Source organism: Centruroides vittatus, unplaced genomic scaffold, assembly GCF_030686945.1.
Source record: "Centruroides vittatus isolate TY-2023 unplaced genomic scaffold, ASM3068694v2 scaffold_2520, whole genome shotgun sequence".
NCBI lineage: Eukaryota > Metazoa > Arthropoda > Arachnida > Scorpiones > Buthidae > Centruroides > Centruroides vittatus.
This window is the reverse complement of record NW_027122689.1, coordinates 803,664-829,745: the sequence shown is the minus strand read 5'-3', so window position 1 is coordinate 829,745 and position 26,082 is coordinate 803,664. Positions and strand designations below refer to the sequence as shown.

Sequence of the window (26,082 nt, the reverse complement as noted above, 5' to 3'; positions counted from 1 at the left end):
AGTTATCTGTTCCAGCTTTGATTTTGGATTTTAGCAAACTTATTAAAATTTACTTGTAATATTTATTCAGGCAATTTATTGCAGACAAAAGTCTGCATTTGCATAAGACTGTCAACTTTTTAACAGCTTAATGCAGACTGGAGTGGAACAAAAGAGAAAGTATATGCAATCAAGCAAAAGCACAAATAGTAGCATAGTTAGGAATGGGTGAGGAGGACAGTCCACCATAGATAGCACTTTTGTGAAGTTTAGGGCGACAGGTACAAATAAATGACTAGTTTTCTTAATGTGACAAAGTAATTTATTATCACTCTAAACAAGTTCATTGGATCCCAACAACTACAAGTAATTGACTATACACACATACGCTACGATATATTCTAATGAACAAAAGATCAACGCGCGTGACAACTATACGCGGGCCGAAACTTACAAACTAATACTTATACTAACTACAACTAAGGAAAGACGAGAAAATGGAAGATCGAAGAATGAGGAAAAAAAAGGAATACCCGGGATTTTTCTGGTCTTAAAGACTTGGGTGAGACAAATCTGATTCTTTTCTTGGGGTTAATATTACACCTCGATGTTATGCGTCGGAGCTCTTCAATTCCTTTACTAGTTCCTGGGGGTAAACGTAACTTTCGATCTTCTAAAAATTCGATCGGGTGGCTATCCAAATTCCGCCCTTACTCTTCATGACTCGAGTACAAGTTTCCCTTTCGCAACTCAGTGGTCTCCGATTAGCATGCTAGCTATATCGAGCCTTCCTTCTGTCCATCTGTACTCGTTGAGTGTCCCGACCAAAGTGTTTCTACTCTTTGTTAATCGGCTCCAGGGCCTTGCCTCACCCTTTGTTTTTGTACTCCTTTTCTCAGAATTGGCAATCCCACCCAAGGGGTAATGAACCAGAAAGACAAAGCAAGAAAGTTCTAGAAGGGGATGAGACAAAGGATAGGGAAAAGAAAGATATTAAACTAAACTTAAATCTATATTTTCAATAAAAAGGTATAGCGTACAGCTACACTTTGTTGATTTGTCCATAGATCTAAAAAATTTCAATTACCAAAGGGAAAAAAGGATATCAAAAATTCCGAAAAATTTATTAAACTAGTGTCGTGCAGTTTATAATCAATTTCTTGGACAGGTTTTGCTGACAAAACCTGAGTAAAATGGAAGCCTAAATGGGAAAAATCTTCAGAATGGAGCAATTCTGGTTTATGCAAGTTTTACTTTATTGTTAACCAAGAATGATAGTCACATATTACCTCATAGGTTTCTGGTTCCATATTATTATCTATATTATGTGCTTATTTTAGGTGGTCAATTGTTAAAATTTATCACTAAAGAACATTTTCATGGTAAATTTATTAGGAAGCTGAAGCTGTCCTAATAAAGGATGAAAATGGTCCTTTGTGATAAATTTAAACAATTGGCTATGTGATATTTGTAAGTGGATGTCTTTTGCTAATGAAGGCAGGATCCAAAAAAAACCCCCCAGATGACACATTTGGTATACAAACACAAAACAAAACAAATTTATTCATACAGGACAATGATTACAGGATCTTTTATTAGGATTCCAGCTGTAATTGGTTACCAATGATTTATTACATGTCACGATTGTTTGAGGTTACCACAAGGTTAAAAATAAGACCTGTTTGTGTCACAATGAAAAAATTAAAACCTGATACTAACTTAAAATCTAAAACGGAAGGATTTTAGAAAAGGACACTTGAAGAAGAGAGAGAGATATAGTAAGAATGAAAATAGCTGGAATATTTTCTTTAAGGTAATACTGTTCCTTGCCAATAAGAGAGAGTCCATGAGGAGGTCTTTGTATAAAATTTCCCTTTCTTTTTCTTTCTTCCTACTTTCTTTTCTTTTAGTGACACAATATATTTTCATTGTCTTTCTTGTCTTCTATTCTCAACTCATCATGATGGTCTCTCACTTGATACATGGTACTACTGTTGGGTCATCAGTTGAAGCTGATGACCCAACATTCAATCACACTCCAAAGCCCAGCCTTTCCTTTTCAAGCCCCCTCCTAATTCTGTTTGTCTCTTCTCAGACAAGCAAAAAGTCCTTCTTTCTTCTCTGATGGTTGGGACCACAAGTAGAAACTTTGACTCTCTCTTTTCTTAACAACTCAGGTAACTTCCATTTTATTGTTCTAGATGGTTCTTGGAATCTTGTTGACCAAGATTACAAAGGTTAAAAGGGGAGATTAAAAACAGACAAAGTTCTAGAAAGAGAAAGAACAAAGGGAAAGACATTAGACTTAAAATTAGGATAAACATTATGGCAGGCAGCCACAACTAGAAGGGCAAGAATGACAGGTTACCAGCTACTTGTAAAACGTTACTAATTCTGTGATATAAATCATTTATTCATAAATATTCCTTCAAGCAATTTTACAACTCATTTAAGGTAAATACATTAAACAAGTTGTAAAATTGGACACATGTAAGCAAAATCTTATTATTCTAGGATTGACTATATTTGCTATACTTGTCATGCCATTTAGTTTATGCCTTGATATTCTGGAAGTAGTTATTTTGCTCAACATATCATTATAAATAGCAACAGTTAACAATACAGATTTTTTTATTTCAATGATAATATTTGTACTCCTGACATAAATTTTTATTGAGACATAAGCATGCATGGATAATCTACAAACAGATAATCAAGAGTATATTGCATCTGTAAACTGAAAGGTGCATAATAATAATAATCTGAATATATGATGTTCAAAGCTAACTGAATTTTATTTATATAATTTTTAACTTAATTTAAAATACTTTTTTGGAAAATCAAAAGCATAGATTGATTTATCAGCAAAGTGGCTTCTTAATTTTGTTAGGAATCTTCTTGAGATGGAAAAGATTCTTTTGTTTTCAGTATAAGTTGGTTTAATGGACAATAATTAATAGGATATAATTGACATTTATTTTCCTCTTTCCTTTCTTTGTACAGTACATTTACTGTTTTTACAAGTGCAATACTTTTACTTTCCCAGTTGTTAAAAAATATAACATAGGGAAAATATAGTGATTGGTCAAATTTTCATTTTATGGTTTTTTTTGTATTTCTCAATGTCTTGATACTCCACAAACTGAAAATGTAAAAAATTCCTTATTTTTTCTGGATAACCACCTTATTTCAGTGTGTAAAAGGACCCTTTTATGCTGATGTACCATCTCATTGTGCAAAATTTAAAATAATCTAGTTTAAAGTGATAAAAATTTGATAAAGTTAATAATTTCTGTGGAATCATTAAGCAGTTTTTAAATGTCTTAGATTATTTCTGCATCTAAAAATATACCATGTAGAATGTAATGACCAGTTGCACTGTCATTTTGAAAATATCCATTTCTATTGGGATAGACAAGCATCATTGATGTCATATTTAATCATCAATAATAATCAGATCTACTCTGACATTAGCTGAGTCCGCTAATGGCCTACTAGTTGCTGATTTCATAAGCTGAACAGAAATTAACAAAATTGATTGACAAAATCCCTTGGTCTTCTCCAGTGGTTTTAGTGAAGAAGCTTGATGAAAGCTAGCAATTCTGTATTGACTAATAATGTCTACCTGGTGTTTTCACCAAAATTTCATAGTACCATTTATATCAGATATGGAGAACAGTAATGTGAGATTGGGATCTGTGAGACTCCACTCACTTGTCTAGGATGGCTCTTAGATTGTTTATCGATAGTTATTGGAGATTAAAGATTGTAAGATCTCTGCCTCTGTCAGTCCTGACACTGGCTAAAAATTAGTGTTTAGCTCACAATTCTACCTATTGGCACTTTAACGTCAGAGTGGCAACATCTAAATTCTAATTGGAGGGGGTATATCAAGTTGCGGAGGAGTTCATGTTGATTCGGGAGAATGGAGAGAGGACAAATCCTTTTCATATAAATGAAACTATTCATTTAACAATACAGTTGACTCCACATAAGTTGACACCCCAAAGGGAAGTGGAAATGTGTCGAGTTATCCGATGTGACGACTAAAGCGAAGTTGGAAAAAAAACCACAAAATTACAATTAATAACATACAGTAGTGCGTTATACAGTAGTATTGGCTTACAATACATTGTGTCCTCCATTTACAATTACTCCGTAGATGAAAAACTGAAAAATTCGTTTAGTGTTGTTTGTTTTGAGCACTTAACCGTCTCGACTTTCTTTTTCAACGATCACGAATGCCTTTAAAACATCATCTTCGCAATTGTCAATCGTTGGCAAGTAACGTCTAAGGATTCTTAATGCCTCTGGCATGAGAAAATGAAAAATTGGATTCTGGTGTGACGTTGATGTAGATTGTATATTTTCTCTTTGTTTATCTGTTATTATTTTATACATAAAAATACATAAAATGTTAAGGCATTTTTGTTAATATGTATGTATGTGTATATATATATATTATTATGTTATTAAATATATTAATTATGTATTAATAAATAAATCGACTACTGTCCTGAAAAAAACGAGTTTGACCACACGTGCAGAGTGAATTCATTTTTTCAGGAGGGGGGTGATGACTTATCAGTGTGGGACAGCAAAAGTATGTCGACTTATCCAATGGTGACGAGTTAAATGGTATTGAGTAAATTGGAGTTTTTTTAACATTAATGCCTATGTAAGTCGGCCGGGACCACAGAAAAGTGACTACTAAACCGATGGTGTTGAGTTATCCGGGTTTCAACTTATGCGGACTCGACTTTATGTATATTCTAAGCCTATAAGGCAAGCATGTCAATGATATGGCCTACGGGCAATGACTGGCCTATGAGACAATTACTTGCAGCCTGCGACATGAATTCAATAATGCTATTTGTTTATATTTTATCATCTTGATAAATGTGATATTTTGTACTTAAACAAATAATACTTAATAAACAAAATTGTTGAATTCAATAATAATAATTATAATTATTATTATTGATTTTATTTTTGTTTAATTTCTTGTTTACATTATGTTTTCTCTATTTCATCTTTTGAATTTCAAATTAAAGTCCGTCTTTGCAAGATCATTTATCACATAATTCACACTATTTTTCATATAAAATGAGTGTTTTTGAAATGGTAAATTAGTTTATTCTTGTACTTTGAGTTTTGCAATCGGTATTTTTGAATCAGTTTACAGACCTGCTTCGGGCCTGTAAATTGGCTGAAAATATTTGTTCTATGATTAAAGTTATTGCTGGAAAAGTATAAATGGTGTTTTTTAAAATTTATTGTCATATCTTGGGTTATTAAAGAAGAGTTTTTTGAGTCGGCTACTTTTGGGCTACTTTTTAGAAAATGTTTGGCTACAGAAGCTAAAAATATCTGGCCCGCTGTCATACTCCAGACAAAAAATTGGCACTTAAGTAGTTTGAGTTTGACACCTCTGCTATAAGGTCTATACAGCATAGCAGATATATAACATGCTATACTTGACTAAGATACAACTCAACTATATCAAAGGTAACAACAGGCTAACACTTTGCCCTATCACTAGAGAGAGAGCTTACAAAAAGATTTATATTACCTGTGAATTGAGAACCTTTTCTTCTCTAGGAATCTTGGATCGGGAACCACGGCATGGCTTGACTTTGGCTGTTGGGTCACCAATAGCAGCCTTGAGTAAGGGTACTGTCCTCTTATATAGAAAATATGCCATCCAATTGGGTTTGTTCCCGATGCGGTCATATTCGGACGAGCTGTTGATTTAGCAGGAACTTCGACATTTGTTGAATCAGATGAAGAATACATTTGCTCGTAAATCACCAACTGCCGTAAATAATCGGGCTAACTTTTGGATATATACGATTAAAGATTATAAATAAATTTGGTGCTTGAGGTAGGCATTAGGTGCCTAACTCAAGCACCAAATTTATTTATAATCTTTAATCGTATATATCTCGCCCGATCGTAATAATCGTATTGCCCGATTATTTACGGCAGTTGGTGATGTATTGGCTTAATGTTATCGGGTTTAGTGAGTGTTTATTTGAATACATTTGCTGCTCAAGGCAGACTTAGGGGGAAAAAGTAAGTGCTCCTTGTTGTTTTTTGAAGAATGTTACTGGATTACTTTATTTACTTCATCTTAATTAAAGTCATCCTAGAAAAAATAACTGATAAGTCATGAGTTTTCTCAGTAAATTTTTCTTGTGTCTGTGATCACATGTATTTGATTAATGAAGCCTACTAAAAACATAACTATTTAAGGACACCATTATCACTACCTACCGGTTAGATTCATAGTTATGATGTCTATTACAACCAAAGCCTTATTACATTGTACCTGTCTCCTCTAACTATTGAAAATTTGACGGACTCCCTTCACTGCAATAACTAAACTTTTAAAGGATTCTTTAAACTTCCTTGTAATTCATTTTTGAACAATTTTTTATTTTCCTAAATCTAGAATTTAAAACATAATAAGATGAAAGAAAAAAATTCAGAACATTTTCTAAATTTAATAAATTGTTAATTAATGTATTAAAATGGATTAAATAATTTATTTGCTTGATATGAGCATTTATTAAGCTAAAACTCATAACCTTAAAGAATGATTTAAAGTGGATTGATTTCAAATTAAATGTGTTTGAGAAATATTCACATTCAATAATTAATAAAGGTTGATGTTTTACACTAAATTTATTAATACCTTAGATACTTTTTATTAGAATTTATTTATTTATTATTCAAGATTTAAAAAATATTGATGTATTGCTTTCTAGAACAAATACCTCAGGTATGCATGCATAGATATATATGTAAGTTTTTTAGTAAAACAATTTGATTCAACTTTTAAATCATACTTTTATTATTAAAACTATTGATTATAAAATTGAAATATTGTAAGATGAATTGAATGAAATAAATAATTAATATAATAAAAGCAAGAAACATTGCAATAATTTTCATTTGTGTATAATTTTTTCTAGATTTGTACAGCGATTTTGTAGCACCCATTTTAAAGTCTTCCTTATACACAGAGACGTGGATGGACGGAAGTGGCACCCCATTGCCATCTAATTGCAGCACATCTTATTCTGTTTGGAATATTAAAAAAATAAAAATAAGCTTTTACAAACCAGAAAAAATAAAATATTTGATATTTTATTCCAGCAGAGATCATAGTAAATGGGCTATTACAAACAAAATGTTAAATCCATGGGTTTGCATTGGAGATATTAACAGAATGGTAAGTAAGCTTAAGTATTTTTTTATATGATGATACTAAAAAATTATAAATTAAATAATTAATTTTAAAAAAACATGATTATAATATAGCAAAATATTAAAGTCATGTTTTAAATTATCATAAATAAGAACAAAAGCTAACAAAGATGCATTTTTTTCTGAGACAAAGAATTGAAGAATATGATGCAATGTTTTTGATAAAAGCATTTATTAATTCTTGTAATTTTCACACAAAAATGCTTATTATGTTATCTCATAACACATTTAATAATTCAGAAATTATGATCAGTTTTTGGCTATCAAATTTGTGTTAGTTTTAAAAATGATCATTTAATTAATATTTCATCTGCCTGTTATGTTTGGATGCAATATTAAAATTGAAATAAGATAATCATAGCTCTCAGGCTGTCTTATTATGGAGGTCCAGTAATAAAGGATATTACTTGGACTTGTATCAAGAGTTACTAGTAAAATAAAAATTAAAGCAAATAATAGTGGATATGGAGGATAATGATAATCTTTAGGATTATGCTGCCCATGAGCATGAATACAAGTATGTTTGAATAGTGCATTTTCATAACATTTATAATTTCCTAAATACTGAAAGTATCAAAGAAATTTAAATGCCCCTAAAATTTTTAAATTTCTTTGTCACTATCATTTTTATATAATTTGCCCAATAATAAGTAATATAGTTATATACAGGGCTCCTACCCAGCTGGAAAATCATAGGAAGTCAGGGATTTTCATAAGTGTTTGGAAAAAGTCAGGAAATTGGCCAAAACTTGTCAAAAAATCATGGAATTTGTCTTCTTGGCTGTCTTGTTGGTTTTATTTGCTAACAATATGGCTGTAGCTGTAATAAGTGTAGCTGGCTGCAGGCAGTAAGAAATAATGTGGTGCAATGCAACTTTTGAGCAGGGTAAAAAAATTTTCACTATCCAAAATTTCTTCTAAATGTACACAGAATTTCCCCAAAAATTATTGCAAACAAAATAAAACCATAATTTATGAAGTAATTAATAATTACTACTACAGGTATACCTTGAGTTATGTCGTTCTCGATTATACGTCATTTGTCAAAAAAGTACAGTCAAACCTGTTTTTATGCGGGGGATAGGGACCGCATAAAAGAAAATGCATTAAAAAAAATCGCGCGAAACTTCACGAGTGGCTATAAAAAATAGTTTTCGCAACACAATTAAAAAAATATTTTTTATGCGGTGAATAGGGACCGCATAAAAAAAGTCTCACGTAGAAAATAACTCGAAACCGTACGAAATAACTAGGAATTGCTTTTTTAACTCCTTGGGCCTTTTTCTGCAACACCTAATAGGGAAAAAATCCTCTAAGAATTTTAATTTTTATATTAATTAATTATTTCCACTTAAATACGAATCTAACATTAAAAAGTTAAAAATAATCGTTAAATAATGATTTTATTTGATAAATATAGCTGCAGGAAGTGTTGTTTCATTTAACAAGGCGTGAAATTTCACACCCGCAGTCTAAAGCTGGAGGGGAGCTAACTTACCGCATCTGTTCAAATATAACATAATATTTATGGTTTTTATGCTATTAAAATAAGAGGGGACCGAAATAAACGTATGAGAAAAAAATTTTACTGAATAAAAAATGAAAAAACCTGCTGATGTCATAGAAAACAACCAATAGAGTTTTTAAAAATTTTACAGGAGTCAATTATGTTCCAATTTGATTGAAATTTTCATATACCGCACAAAAAAAATCGCACAAATAAAAATCGCGCAGAAAAAGACCGCACAAAAAACAGGTTTGACTGTATATGGAAAAATAAAAATCAAGTTTAAGTCATTTTATTTGACTTTACATCCGTCCGCCACAAATATTGAAGTCGTATTATCACTAGAAAAGCATTAAAAGTACATAAAATCATATTAAAATATGTACATTTACAGTAAATGTTAATATAATCATCATAAATCCTAGAGAACGAAACACGAAAACATCTGTGTTTCTGTATTGTCGTCTTATTTAGCGGTCTTTAAGTGCTCATTATTGGCGTTTTCCACCGTAGTTTCGACTTACGTCGTAACTACACGAGTAAATTCGACTTACGTCGCCTCTCCTGGAATCAATTACCGACGTAAGGCAAGGTATACCTGTACTTAGTTTTTATCATACAATTTAGTAAGCAACACTAAACTGATAAGTTAATATAAAAATAGTTTAGATTAAAAGAATGCTTTAATTTAAGCACATGTCATTATCATAGAATAGCATATAAAATTATAAACTTGATGTAATATGTTGATTAATAGAAAGAAAATTGAAGTTGATGCCATGAATCATTATTTTTAGTTTTAGCACAGGCAGTAATTAATAGTCTTTTTGACATTGAAAAGTACAAAATTTATTTATGACAATGACTTCAGAACAAATTTTTATAAGGCTCAAAAATTTCAGTTAAGGATGAACCTCAAGTAATGAACACCAAAAAATACTTTAAAAAAGAAAAGAATTTGGCAAGAATACTTTTATGTTACTGAAATCATTTTCTCACTGTGGACATTTGTCTTTCTTAACTTCTAAAGCACTTCTTTACACTACGTAAAATTATTTTAAAAAGTTAATAGAAAAAGTTACATACCACTAACCAGTGCGTAGTATAAGGTGATCAGACGTCCCGCTTTTTAACAATTTGTCCCGCGTCTGGCGGTGTTTTAAAAAAGTTCAGAGTTTTGCAAAGATTAAGTTTTTGTCAATTATGTGTCATAAATTTATGTCTTATGTTTAAGATTCGTAAAGATCATTTTATATCACACTTATCAGTACCAAGGTGTGCACGAGCATCGGAAATAAAGAATGCAACCCTTTGTGTTCGTGGTAAAGACCGACAGAAAACGGTTTGGGGCACGCAGATGCAGCAACGGAGCAGCGCATGTTCACAGGCTATCCAAATGAGCGAACAGTTTATTCGTTGCATGTCACATGGCACAGAGAAAGCTAGCGACTAGCGAGAGTAAGCGCATCGGTTTGTTGCTAGCAGTGGGTCTGGGGTTCATTTTGGTTACGACGGTATTATATAATAAAAAAAATTACAATAATAAAGTGACACTTAAGGCAAATTCAGAGGAAAAGTAATACAAGTTAGCATTATTATTATTTAGAAAGAAATACAGAAGGATTGAAATAACTGTTAAAATATAGTTTGTCATAAGTACTTGTCACAGGTAGCAAAAATAACAGAGAACAAATGGTTAGAAATATTTCATCATTTTGAAACAAACTATGTTCCATATAATAATGCATTAAAAATTGTGGAATAAACGCTGCCCTTACCAGGAACTAATGCCGGACTGAACGCGTTTTCTTCTACTGTAAATAAAGTGTGGGCATTTGATAAATCACAATTAAGTGTTGACTTTGAAAACCATATTGTGTGTGAAATATAATTTAACAAATTCTTGCAAAAAATTTCATGACATTTTAAACGACAACAGCAATCTACTAGAAAAAATTCGACTGAGAAATATGCTAAAGAATAAATGGTTTTTAAAATAAATTATGCTTGTCCAGCTTCATGATGTCACGAAGTCGCGACATCTCGTGGTAAAAAACAACTACGGCTAGAATCGTTTCGTAATTAGCGCCAGTGACATTTGAATGAAATCTCCATCTTGCTGAGAATGGAATTATGAGAACTAAACACTTCGTATACGAGTTGGAACGTCGTTGATGACGTCAAATTGTTGACTTCAACACTCAATACTCCTGTTGAAAATTGGAATGTCCCGTAATATAGGCCGCGCACATTTCGAAACTAATAGGCGGCGCTAGTATCGGGCTTATGGATCAAGATCTGTATAAGGGTGCATTCTTTTATTCCTCCGCGTAACTCTGCGCGAGCGACATCCGTTTAAAAATTCCTGCGGAACGCGTTCCTATATTCCGGTGGGAGTGCGCGCCGTCGAACGGCAAAAACGGCCGCTCGTAGCAGTAGTTTACGGTGGAAAGCAACGTGGCGTCCTTCATGGCTCAGACAGTTTCGTTTCCGGGTCCATTATGCGGTTTTATGAATGAAAATTTAGAAATTGTGGAAGCGCGAGTTAGCACACGCGGTGATGTATCTTTACGAATTTTTTTCGAATGGTAGCCGGCATTCTAATTTTTTTTCGTGGCTATTTTGAATGCTCTTTCAACAAATAATCCATTTTATGGTTAAATTTTACAATTGGGAACCTTCTTTTGCCTTTAAAAGCTCATATTTTAGAATTATAGCTTCCTCCATCATGATACTATCGATAGTGCGGGCGCCGCCATCTTTCTTTCACTGTCGTTCCTAAATGCCTACAAACAGCAGCGCACTCCCGTAGTAGCGGAGACGCACAGCGACCGCCATTAAAGAACGCACCCTAAGAAGGTCAGGACACGTTCCCGAGATTCTATGCGGCAGCTGCCATTCTGGGACTTATCGATAGAGCGACACGTGGTTCCTGTGTGAGTCGACTATTATTACGTATATACGTACTCAAAACGTCAATATTGTACAGGTACCCTTCACTTTACGACCGAGTTCCGTTCCGACGACTACGTCGTTAAGCGGATTGGTCGATAAACGAGGAGCTTGCGCCGAGAATATAGGATCGTTGAAAAATTATACAAATTATGCAACAAACTTCAAATTTATTCATAAAAAGACTATTATAGTACGCTTAGTGCGCATGTCACCATGCGACACTGACCGACACTCAAGCTGAGAAAGGGGATTCCCCGAAGTGCAGGTCGAAACTCGATTGGTCGTAAGGGCGAGTGGTCGTAAAGTGAGGAGTATCTCTATTAGTAAATGCTTTAAAATAAAATTTTGCATAACTTCATTATATATTCTTTATTATACTTTAAATTTTCTTTGATGTTATTGCATCACTTCACGAGGTGTTTGTCTCAGTGCCAATGATAAAAAACATCCAGTTTAGAAATTTCGTAAATTTCCGGATGATCCGATAAGAAAACAAGAATGGGAAGTAAAGACAAAAACTGGAAAGAAAATCACTCTGTACACTCGAAAATTGTATGGACTGTTAATTTTGAATAGTTTAGACGACAAATGTAAATATATTTTTAATGAATAATTGAATGGAAGATTATTACATCACACCCGGTATTATAACAGCCAATCATTTTAAACTTTTGAAATCTTAACAGCTTGCGTTGTTAGTGTTTAAAACGTAAACTGTTAAGATTTATGCCAAGAAATAGCGAACTTTCAGAGGCCGAAATTCGAAATAAAGGAATTACGAGTTGCTGGAAAGTTTCAAAGAAATAGCTACAATAATTAATTTTTCCTTACAAAATAACGATTAGCAGCTATTACCAGACAGGTAGCTGCTAATTTACCAAAATTTGTGTTCCATCAGACAGTGTGGTGATGTGTTCGTGATAATTACAACATAAAATACCGAAAAATGAAAGCGATACCTAATTTCAAATATGTTTACAAGGAACAAAGACTTCAATAGGCTAAATCTGTTACCAGCTGGACCGAGGACTGGGAAAAAGTTGCGTTTTCTGATGAAAGAAGAATTTAGATGGACCAGATGGTTATGGATATTATTTGCACGGTGTGAAAAGAGAAGCCAAAGTTAGAATGAACAGTCAGGAAGTGCCACTGTAAAGAAGGATGCACATATGCCACGCGGCAAGGAAAAGTGGCAGAATGGCATCACTTTTTCTCGCCGCAGAAATCGATTTTGTGCCGCTTTTCTCGTGCCGCAAAAGTTGGTCGAATTCTATCTTTTGCGGCGACCGCCGCCAAGACGCGTTTCTATCAGCCAATAACAGTTCGTCTGGTGACGGCCGGATGGCCGAGCGGTAAAGGTGGCAGCCTACCGCTCTGGGGGACCCGGGATCGAATCCGAACGGGTCGAATAATCCCCAGGTATTTTTTCGGGGGGTGGTCCGTTCGGATATGTCGGGCCCCGTCCCTCACCACCCGGTCGCCCCATTGTGGGCCTGGCCGAACCCATAATGGGCCTACTAAAAGAGGCCCTCTTAGTGCCCACAGGGCGGAAAGAGTTAAAAAAAAAAAAAAAAAAAAAAAAAAAAAAAAACAGTTCGTCTGGTAGTCACGTGAGAAAATACAACCACGTGGTGTTTTAATGGCGGAAAGTTCGACGCGGTTAACCGAGATAATACACATCAGAATAAAGAGGAAAGGATAATAAATTTAACACAAATTCTACACAAATAATCATATATAATTTAATTCAAAGAACAAAACAACCTAATCTTACTCGAAATAGTATTCTTTATCGAGAGATCTTAATCGAGGAATAAGCGTATTTTGTACACTAGTTCTTTCTCGATCTAAGAAAATATCTCTAATCCAAAATGTTCGTTCGAATCTTCGACAAAATCTTCTAGCTAAATAAAGCAACCCGTACAAAAGAAAATTTGTAAACACGTGGATAGCGGCAGTGTCGGTATCGTTCGCCATCTAGAATACTGAACGCATGCGCCGAAATGTAAGCGTATTTTTTTTTTTTTTTAACTCTTTCCGCCCTGTGGGCACTAAGAGGGCCTCTTTTAGTAGGCCCATTATGGGTTCGGCCAGGCCCACAATGGGGCGACCGGGTGGTGAGGGACGGGGCCCGACATATCCGAACGGACTACCCCCCGAAAAATTCCTGGGGATTATTCGACCCGCTCGGATTCGATCCCGGGTCCCCCAGAGCGGTAGGCTGCCACCTTTACCGCTCGGCCATCCTGCCGTGATGTAAGCGTATTGCAGCTTGTGTGGTTGCGCTGACGCGCGGCGAAGATGCGTTTGCGACACCGCTTTTCCTTGCCGCGCCGCATGTGTGCATCAGGCTTAAAACTTTCCGTTGGGTTTCCACCGTTTACTCGCTACCGGAAGTTAAGTATACGTCAAATCGACACTAGCGCCACAAGTGACGAGATTTAAACATGCCCCGTAACAATTTTCTCGGTGGATCCAGGGCCGTGTTCAGTAACTAAGTCAGAATTCTAAGTGGCTTAGTGGAGGGAGCTAAGAATAGAGAAGAAAGAGATAAAAGAAGCTGACAACTAGCTAGAATTCTAGTGGTGGGAGGAGTCAGGCAGTAGTTAGGAACGAGTTCAACATTGCAGCATAACTAGACTTAGCAAGAATTCTGCGTTACTGAACACGGCCCAGCTTTGGCCATCGTCGGCCAAAGCGGGATTTGTTCGACGTACTTGTTAGTGGCCGTAAAATTGTTTGATTCGTTCCACATTGTATAATTTTCTGATGGTTGTAAAAAGTTATTACCGGTAGAAACATCGAAACATCGTTCCGTCTTAAATATAGATTAAAATCGATATTTAAGAATGGATGATAACCCGATGAATCATTAATAACGCTACTGTCTCTTCGTTTACGTCTTAATTGAAAACGAGAGAGATTTATTTACGTTAGATAATCGACACAGTTTGTTGCATCTGACTAATATCTATAATTCTGTATCATCTATGTTTTTGAACTTATTTAGAAGTACAGTACAGTCGACCAATAGACATTGGTTCAATTCGGAAGACGTAGGCATTTCGAGCTTAATATTCGAACCTCTTCGGTCTCTTATTTTATCGATTCGGTCTATACCTTTAGCGTCTTTAAAACCATCGTATTTAACACTAATAAAGCCGTAAAAATAGATTCCTTAATTGTAACCGTAAACTAATGATTTTAAGTGACTAACAAACACCAACAAACGATTCATAAAAATTAAAAAGCTAACTAACTGGACACGGGCAGTTGGCAGATAGTGGGATTCTTACCACGGATACTTAAAAGGATTGCGTATTAGCCTGTCGAATACAGAAACACCGGCGGTAAAGAACACGAAAAATAAGATGATTTATTTTTACAGAAGTCTCAGGAGAAACGAGGCGGCGGTACGTTATGCCTTTATTCGGAACGGGTGTGGAAAGTTTTTGATTCGACGATTTCCGAATTCGAAGCTTGTAACTTCGATTCTCCCCCATTCGAAGACGCAGTTATGTAAGATATTTTAAAAACACCTTCTAGAATATATTTGAAGATAATTGGGAAAGAATAAGAAAAAGTAAACGTTTCTCGAAATTAAGATGCCGACCGGTTAAAACAGCAATTTTAACCAATGTATTTTTATAGTTTATTGTACGGGAAGTTTTTTGCGAGTATAATTTTGGTGTTAATTCGGGCCATCCGGTTATTCCACCGAACTCGTCGTATTGTAAAAACGAGCTCTAGTATTAAAAAGAGAGTATTTTCGGTTACTCCTCCTTATATATCATTTAATGTTATAAAGTAACACACGACACCGGCCCAAGTCCCGGTTTTTTCTATGGGAAAACGAAATTATCGAACGTTACCGACCGTAAGGACGGAATAATCGCGCACCCAAAATTTTAAGATACCGGTAAGAGGAAAAAAATGAGAGAGAGAACTCGGCCAAATTCATTTGTTGCACGTCGCACGAATCTACTGCAGGCCTGGCCAACCCGCGGGCCGCACGAGGCCCGTCACGTTAAATTGTGTGGCTCGCTAAGCGATATTATATATCTATTAAAACTTTTGTTTCCCGTTATGTGTATACCAAAACAATTAAATAAATGAAAATTTGCATGTGTCATTGTTATAATGCGCAAGTGCGAGTACGAACTCTCGGTATAACAATAAAATCTTATTCATTTTGTATTTGTTTTACTTTTTTAAAAGCATGTTTGCCTAAATTGTTGCCCACCGTAATGTTACGCGTGATCAAAGTGGCCCGCGAAACAATTTGGGTTGGCCAGGCCTGCTCTAGTGCACCACAGTAATAATTAACTATCCGCCAAGGTGCGGCGGGGAAGCCCTTTAACCCCTCCGGTTTGGTGGAAATTAAAAGATGAAATAAAATTGTATATAATTTATTTCGTACCCGTTGGGTTGGTCGTATTGCGTTACTCTATTTGCGGTATTTATGTCGTATAAAGTTAATAAACCGGGTCGGGCGAAAAACAATTTTGTTGACCCCTCCTTTTTAAAAATTCTGCTCCGGAAACCGCTACCCCGGCGCTTCACGGTCCCAGAAGCGGCGGGTCACTGCCACGTGGGAAGCGCGAAAAGGGAGGAATCCGTAGAAACTTTTGCATGATAAGTACTGAGTGACGCGCGAGTTTTGATTTGCAAGTTCTACCGTAATTACTGTAAAAAAAACGACGACAACCGCGGCTTAACGGAATACAACCGAGTTGGGCGAATAGTTGAAAGTATTCGAGCTCTCCAATACTGCGTGGTTAAAAATACATTTGAACACTCCCGATATCGCCTGGTTCCGGATCGGGTTCTACGGACGGATTCGCAAGTACCCACAGGAGATGGAGCTAACTCAAAAATTAAAAATTTGGTTAATGTGAGCCTAGGTATACAAAATGGCGGCGCTTCCGGTAACCTCGATGGCAAGTGTTTTTAGAAAAGAAATGTAGATGACGCTGATAGTAATGATGCCTTCGTATGCAAATATCCATCAAAAAATTCCGATCGGAAAACATGAATAATGTGAATTTCGAATTTTAGTTACGATGTAGACGGATTATGTACGTTGTTAATTTTTTTGAAGTGTATGTGTTTTTACTCGAAGTCTAAAGTTATCGAGGAGGAAAGTTTATCAATGGTAATTAACATGATAAACGTGTCATTAATGTGTTTAATGCGTGTTAAATGTCATAAAAGTGTATTAAAGGTGTGTTAACATTGTGTAAGTGAGGTAAAAATTTTGTAAAGGGTTTATATGTGGTTCAAATTTGCGTTTAAAGTGTGCAAATGTGAGCTAAATGTGTTTAAACGTGGTTTAAATGTGCGTTTATAGTGTGCAAATGTGTGTTAAACGTGTTAAATTTGTCATAACCAAGGATATGTAATAGTGATTTCCGACACGAAAGACAACGTGAACGACACATGGAAGGCTAGGTGGCCGTGGATCGCAGGTGCTAACCTCTATGGAGACGCTGCCTATCGTAGATGAAAAGTCGAGAGATGTGAATCGTAAGACTGCAGTTCTTAAGAGGAGTAAAATTTATGTACAATACAGGCAAATTTTGTTCGAACCACTGATGTATAGAATCTCGTAATTCACTTCGTCCATGCATCGATTGAATTTATAGGTAGTATGACGACTTTTTTATTTTTCGTTTCTGGTCCAAGAGTAGGAAAAGTAACCAAAAGCAGGGGAAAAAGTAAGTAGCAAATTTACGTTTTAAAAATGTTTTAGTTTTAAAAAAGTTAAATATAGGCGCGTTTATGTTATTGTCGACGGTCGCCATCTTGTTTGCACATTTGCGTGTGCAAAACAAGATGACGACCGGAAGCGCCGCCATTTTGTATACCTAGGCTCACATTAACCAAAAATGTTTAAATAATTAGGACCTTCGATTAACACACGTACGCCAACGGTCCGATAAACAGTTTTTACCGTCGTAAATGTTATAAGCGGCATTTTCAAGTTCGAAAGAAGAAATTTTAATTTTTACTTTTCCGGCTCTGTTACCTACCAGGAAAGTATGGCCGTCGGTAAAAAAAATAATCCCTTCCGAGATGTTTACATTTTTAGACTCGGGAACTCGAAACGACGAGGCGTGCAAAAAAATTCGTTATTTTTTTTCTGTATGTGTTAGTGAGTGGGCCACGACTTTGTTCGCCCTCTTCCAAGCTCCTCTGCTTTTTGTGGAAAATTTCTAAAATTTTGCAGGGCGGTTTGTGGATTTAGGGTATAACCCTCTCGACCTTTAAACGATTATTAAATTTTGTCGGTTAAAGGTCGAGAGGGTAGGAGATGAAGGGGATTGTGTGTCGTATCTCGAGTAGGGTCGGACTTAACGACGCTTTTCCTCGTTATTAGCATTTACAACTTTTTTTAAATAAAACCCGTCTCTACCTTCTAAATTAAGTTTTTTGCCATTTTATAATAATTAAAAATATAAAAAGTTTTTAAATAAAGTGCCGTAAGAGATGGCGCCACATACGCAGTTTTAAATGTTGCCGGGAAAGTTAAGTAACTCATTGCTAAACTTTTTTGTGCCCGCCAACGCGTACGGACGGCGTCTCTTCGTCACCTCAGATTTAACTTGTGACCAGAAAAGAACGGACATCGCGGACGTTTTCGAATTGTTTTCTTAAAAATGTGCGGTAGACGAGAATGACCACAATTATTTGTATTATTTTAGTAGGTGAGATAAGAGTACCTAAAAAAGTTTAAAAGTCAAAATGAAAAGTTCCGAGTTTCATTTATTAAAATTTAGTAAATCGTTTTTCTTTTTGGGCTGCAATTTGAAAAAGTTGTAGACCTATAAATTCCCACTGTCGGCTGCCCGGTTTACCTTAATCTCGAGAATGGAGTTGGATGAAAGCCGAGATCGGATATCGACAGCTTAGGGAAGGAAGCCCCAATTAACTATATATGAATTTCGATGCAAACCGGAAGTCACGTGATTTCGATTCAAAAATTTTCTCGGAAAGATGACCGGCACGACTCTATCGTTAAAGGAAAAGTACGATGTACGAGGACAAGACTACAGTACTAATTTGAGGCAGAGGACATGTTTTAAATTGAATAAATTAATATAATTAAAAATTGCAGCCTGGCGTTGTGACAATGTCACAATAATTACTCGCTACTTTTGATTTTACTTTATTAATGTATCGAAATACGTCAAAAGACTTATTTAGTTAACAATTTATTTAATATTTAAGTTACGCGAAGTACGGTAATCGAGTTGACCGTGTATTCGAGATCCGGTTGTTATTCGAATTGGAGGAAAACGATATTCGCTGGTCTCTAACTTTTACGCATCGCTATTTCCGGCGGAGTCCAGTTTCTGTTTTGGATGCGATTGCACTACTCGATTAATTGCCGTTTCCTCGGAGTCCTTTAATATGCCGGGTAAGAACCGCGTAAACGTAATACTGGTATATTGTATACTGTACAGGACTCTGCATATATACTAGTACGTTAAAAATACACAGAATATTTCATTTTTACCATCGGGACATTTACTTTTACATTCTGCCGCTTATAAATTTATGTTCGGGAATTACGGGAAATTCGGTCGAAAAGTCCGGTTTTTTTCCCTCGTAACCGAATTAGTGTAAACGAAGGCAGGAACGTGGTAAGAATGCACGATGTAAAATTATATTAAATGCCAGTGTTCACAAATTATATATATTGCTAGACGTTGCTTAAAAGTCGATCTGAATTGACAGCGATGAATTCGACCGCTGGACAAACCGCGTAAAAGGAGAACGAAACGAAAATCGTAACGAGGACGACGAAGAGAAACGAAAACAAAGAACGACCGCCAATTACACTGTTCTGCAAAAAATTCTGCTCTCGTCAAATATTTCCATTCGGATTCGACACCCATTTTCATATTTTCGATAGTTCCAAATCCGAATCTGGCAACGGAATTGGCCTAACATCCGCCACTTTTGGGAGAAACAGGTTTTCGAAGGAAAACATTTCCTGTTCAAAGTACCGTGTTTATTGGCTACACACGTTAATTGGCTAACCAGATAGAAATAAATTTATGTTAATTTCTCTTTTTCCGTAATTCTATTCATTTAAAAACCGAAACACTTTATGACGCGTTTTCTTCCTTTGTATTCTTCCGAAGTCTCTGGCTGTAGACTCCAGCAATAATCCGTTATCGCGTTCGCCTTCCACCTTTCGTTATACCGCTTTCCCATTTGAGAAAATGTTCGATGGAACCTTTCTCCACCATGGCCACAAACGACTCGTAGGTTGGCGGGGAAAAATTAATAGGAATGCAGGAAATGGGTCTGGAATGACACATTGTAGCCCAGTGTTTGGCGGAACGTTACCGACTTGGCCACCATTTCCTGGTAGTCTTTATTTCGTAGGTTTCCCAAAAAAATTCCTGCTTGCGTTTTGGAATGCGTCCCACGCCGTTTTTTTCTGGAAACTAAAGTCCTCGGGGATCAACAAAAGTTTCCTCTTTTACTTTCGTATTGATCGGATGAGAAAACTTTTCTTCGGTAGGCCTAAGCGAAGCCTTCTTTTTCGCTGTCCACACTTTTCGCAGTTTTTGGTCCAACCGAGCTCGATACGGAGAGGGGGTAAGAGGATTTTAGTTTTCTCCACCACAGCGGGAAAAGCAATATTCTTCCGCCTTTACCTGTTCGACGATTATTGACGACTTTTCATTATTTTCGTAATGTATTATTAACGTATTTTATCGTCCAATTTGTCTTCGAATATTATTTCCGTAGACATTAACGTTCTGGTTTCAAAATGTATTACAAGTACCGTTACGTAAGGTAAAAGGCGCGAGACGACCGGCAACGACGGTAACTTCTTTAACAACAACAACAACAAAAATAAATAAATAAATAAACAATTATGGTATATCCGTCCAAAAAGACTGACGACGAGAAACGAGAAAATGTATTGTTTTTATTGAAATAACTGATACGTTTGAGGTGAGAAAAGAATCATAATTGTAACTACCCTTTAAAATGGTTTAAATGACCGTTCGTTAAAACAAAACATCCAGAAAAGCGATATACAGGGTGGGCCAGCGAAAACGAAACGGCAGAGTGTTCGTGTTCGTCCAAGCAAAGCGCTCGGACAGGTCGATTTTACTCTCGACGGGACATCTTTTGCAATAAAGTTTTTGCCATTCTGAATATTAACTAAACAAACATTTTTTCGAAATAAATGCTTGTTTAGTTAATACAAAATAAATGAGTTTTTAAAATTTTTTGTTGTCTGTTGTATTCAGAATCGCAAAAACTTTATTGCAAAAGATGTCCCCTCGAGAGTAAAATCGACCTGTCCGAGCGCTTTGCTTGAACGAACACGAACACTGCCGTTTCGTTTTCGCTGGCCCACCCTGTATATTGTTTTAATTAACTAATTAACTGGCCTTTAAAGACGAGTAGCTATTATTATAACCCTGGCTTTCAAATACATCGGTTACTTCTATCAAAAAATTAATATTTCGTCTTCCTGCGGTCATCCCTTACTTTTTCAATGTTTTTTCGGGTTGATTTGCTTTTATTTTCGTACAGTATATGGATAGAAGCGACTCGAGAGCAACGTCACGCCTGGTGTCGCTTCAGTTAAACCAATCGGCGCATTCCCTAATGATGTCGACACTTTTCGTTTAATACAGGGGTGTCAAACTCAAACTACTTAAGTACCAATTTTTTGTCTGGAGTATGACAGCGGGTCAGATATTTTTAGCTTCTGTAGCCAAACATTTTCTAAAAAGTAGCCCAAAAGTAGCCGACTCAAAAATTCTTCTTTAATAACCCGAGATATGACAATAAATTTAAAAAAAAAACGCCATTTATACTTTTCCAGCAATAACCTTAATCACAGAACAAATATTTTCGGCCAATTTACAGGCCCGAAGCAGGTCTGTAAACTGATTCGAAAATACCGATTGCAAAACTCAAAGTACAAGAATAAACTAATTTACTATTTCGAAAACACTCATTTTATATGAAAAATAGTGCGAATTATGTAATAAATGATCTTGCGAAGACGGACTTTAATTTGAAATTCAAAAGGTGAAATAGAGAAAACAATGTAAACAAGAAATTAAACATAAAAATAAATCGAATAAAATAAATAACTCTAAGTAAAAAAACAAAAATAAAATCAATAATAATAATTATATTAATATAATAATAAAAATTGTTGTTATTAATACTTAATAAAAGTTCAACAATTTTATTAAGTATTAGTTGTTTAAGTACAAAATATCACATTTTCTTTGGTATCGAGATGATAAAATATAAACAAATAGCATTATTAAATTCGTGTCGCGGGCCGTATCTTTGACATGCTTGGTTTAATATGTCAGGAAATATGTAAAATTTAAGGTTTACTATAGATTACCACCTATGGAATTTCGAGTCTTTAGGTATATATCTGAACTCAGGAGACCGAGACGAGTTCAACGATAGCCTACTTTTGGACCGGAGACGAAAAATAAAAAAGTTATCATACTTTTTTAATGCTCTCACGAAGACGGCACCGTAGTTGCTAGTACTGCCATCTCGCGGTAAAGTCTGCAAACCATGACGTCGGACTACGGTCATCTCTAGGAGGGTTAAACACGCGATACGAGAGCGGAGAGAGCGACGCGACTTCCGATCATCGCGCGATCATTGCCATTTCGGTTAATGTTACTATATGGCAGCGAACGTGGCGGCCGTTTCCACTGTTCGTGCTCCCGACTGACCTCCCGGGGGGGGAGCCGCCGGCAGGCCGCCATGCGCTAAACGCCACTAGTTATTGATTCACGGTAGTTCTTAAACAAAAGTAAAAAAGGGGGGAAACGTCTACTAAAGGCAATTTTAACGGCAAGCGACGCGACTCTCGATCGCGATAGCGAGGTCGACTTAGCGGAGAGAGCTACGCGACTCCCTATCATCGCGCGATCGCTGGAAAAAAAATATGATAACTTTTTTATTTTTCGTTTTCGGTCCAATAGTAGGTCTATCGTTGAACTCGTCTCGGTCTCCCGAGTTCAGATATATACCCAAAGACCCGGAAGTCCATAGGTGGTAATCTATAGTATCCCCAAAATTTATTTTATTTTGTCTCACTGGATGGCAAAATGACTTTTCCGTTAATTGCGTTAATTTTTTATAGCATTCATTAACCGTAAAGAATCATGCATGTAACAACTACTATAGTCAACTTCCCGGTATTCCAATACCAGAACGTGAAGCTTTTATAACACTGTTCATAATGGTGGTGACGTGTTTAACAAATGAAAAAGAAAGCCGAAATAACCTGCCACAACTAAGCCATCGATGGCCGATGCTGGTTAGCTAATACCCGAGTTGATTCTTTCCATAGACAGACTGCACTTTGGTGTAAAACTGAATGAAAGGGCGCTAGTTGTCGAGAAACTTCCGACTTCCTTCGTGTGGACACCCGTCCACACGGGCCTAGAGATAGATGAGAAAGCAGACTCACGGAAACGTCAGACCGCACGACACAAACAACATCACGGCTGAGGATCTTAGAAAATTAGGCAAGCGATTTCCAAGCCCAGATGCGGGCCGATTGGGACTTCTATACACACCGAAAAAGTATCTTAATCGTTGCAATTACTACCCGATTGAGAAAGATGATGCTAAACACCGCTTGGATTTCTGCCGCATTTTTGATACCGCTGGAACGTCAATCATACAGACTTCCATCTCCACCAATCGTCACATTAAAACCATTAGCGAGTGCTTAGCACTATGCCCATCCTTAGCACGTATTCGAGTCCTAATAATTTTTTACCTATCTATAATAATTAAAAACATAAAATTTACGTTTTAAATAAAATCTCACAACAGCCGGAAAAGTTACGCAACTCGTTGCTGGATTTTTTCACACGTTGTTAGGTTAAAATATGATAATGTTTTAATTTGATGATAATGCTTCTTTTTACGAAATCTATATTAATAATTCATGCCGGTAAGATATTTAATGAAATTAGTTGTAGACATTTACGTAAATGACATAACAAACAAAAAGTTAGTTCGTGTTAATATACTTTTGTTATCCAGGATGATGCATTTCGTGCACAATTCCTATAACTCCTAATGGTGCAGTTTCTACATATCAGTTTCTTGCACTTAGCTGGCATTTTTTCTTTGTCTATTTTTGATGGGCAAATGCAACACTTCATCCATTTTCCACAATTATTAGCTCCATATTACCTCTTAGAAGGATTTTAACTTCAGCAATGTGGTTCGTAATAGGGTTTCTCGAACGGGATCTCGGCATCCCGGCTGTTTTTTTTTTTTAACCCGGAAAATCCCGCAAATTTCTTAAAAGTTCACTTTTTTTCTTTTTGTGTTAAGGTTGAGGAAATTTTGCAAATAGAAAGTATAATTAACTTATAAACTGCCAGAATACATTTGTATTTATTAATTTTAAGCCCGCTTTGTAGTTTTTTAAATTTTTTGACATCCCACAGATTGTAAATAATCAATATGTATTTGTGGCAGGACTCCGAAAATTCTTTACTCGTCGGAACCTGTAATATCTCGAATAATTGTGCATACGCCGTCTTAATTTTTAACCATGCCCAGTACCTTCAATAACTGCATTATTCCAGGTTGTGCAAATTGGGCAAGGATAGAAACGAGTACGAAGTTTGCAAGTATGACGTTTTTTCTTCATAAACCCGATTATTAAAGCCACTGCCGAATTCGAGCTTATAACGGTATCGGGCTATAAGCTCGATACCGCTATTAAAGCAGCCGAGGTAAACAAATCAAGAATACTTAAGAGCAAAAGTACGAACCAGAAATCTCGACGCTACGGGTGAAAACCTTTGACACGTAACCTTTGTCTTCTTTTAAATGCATTAAACACGATTCCACCCGCATTCATCGAATTGGAAAAGACATTTTCAGTAGCGGGACTTTTCATTACTAAAATAAGAATCAGATTGAACGATGGGAGTATCGACCGTCTTTGCTTTTTATCTTATTATAAAAATTTACAATAATATTTTGTATCGTTTTATTTAAAAAACGAAAATTACCTTCTAGCTTAGAAGTTTGATCTAAGTTCATTTTTTCGTTAAATTTTCATCTCGATTCACAGGCATTTTTAAAATCAGTTTCCAACAAACTTTGATTAATTTTTTGTATCTGTGAAAGTTTCTCCGTAATTCAAAGACAATATTAACATATATTTTACACAGCATTATTATTATTATGATTTTGGAGGTTGCGGAACGTATTAAATTAATTTAAAAAATGAAAAATAATTATATCATTCGATTTCAAGATATTTTTTATATTTTAAAAATAATTAATTATATCCCGGGAAACGGTTCATTTTTTCCCGAAATCCCGAGACGAGGGAACGACCGAGAAATGAGAAACCCTAGTTCGTAACACGACATAGGTCAAAATGTAGTTTTTCATTGTAAACAGTTTCACAAATAGAAACCAAAATTTTCACATACAACTATAACTAAACTATAACTATAATAAAAACACAAAAATACTACTTATATTATTCAAAACAAGAAAAAACGCTGTTCGAAAAAAATCAACGTACTAAATATGGTACTGAACCGATTAACCCGAGCACACTATAAACAGAGAATGAACAATCACATGGCTACTGTAAATACTAATAACGAGTAATCGTCATTAAGTTCGACCTTACTGGAGATACACACGACCCCCATTAACTCTCCATCCTTTCGTCTTTAACCACCAAAATTTAACCCGCTACTACACAAACCTCTCTGCAAATTTTCAGAAATTTTCAACCAAAAGCACGGGAGTTATTAAGCTTCAAAAACGGTGAACAAAATCGTGCCCCCACACACATACACACACTAACATCCATACATATAGAAATTACCCTCAAATTTTTTTTGCATTTCTCGACGTTTTCGAGGTGTTTTAAGTCAAGGTGGTCACTTTTCACCGATCGTCATACTTTTTCTCTGTTGTATATAATATCGAGGAAAGTAATAGATGCTAAAGGGACAATCCTGCCTAACACGTCAATTAGACTCGAAGTAAAATGACGATCGACAGTACCGGTCGTTGACACCGAGAGCGCTGTATCTAAGATCACATCCACTCTACGTAGTATGCGTGGTTACGAGATAAAGGGTGCGTTATTTTATTCCTCCGCGTAACTCCGCGCCACCGGCATCTGTTTACAGAATGGCGTTAGCGTATGGGTTTTTAAACGGGTTTTTTAGTTATTTCGGTTTTATTTTTTGAGTTTTTCTGTAACGCACGATTGCCGATTCGGCTTCGGGTCGTCTGTTACGAAACAGACCAGGCCGAAACCGTCGGATTTTACGAAGAGGCACGTGAATTTA

General features: G+C 35.8%; 1 protein-coding gene across 1 annotated transcript in view; it reads left to right on the top strand.

The window, feature by feature from the left end:
- DNaseII (deoxyribonuclease II) overlaps positions 1-15,489 on the top strand; it is a 35,300-nt gene extending 19,811 nt beyond the window's left edge. The window contains exons 6-7 of the mRNA XM_067285382.1: positions 6,957-7,216; positions 15,102-15,489. Of these exons, the coding sequence (XP_067141483.1) occupies positions 6,957-7,216; positions 15,102-15,236 (395 nt within the window). The 3' untranslated portion in view covers positions 15,237-15,489. The remainder of the gene's footprint in view (positions 1-6,956; positions 7,217-15,101) is intronic.
- Positions 15,490-26,082: the final 10,593 nt, after the last annotated feature.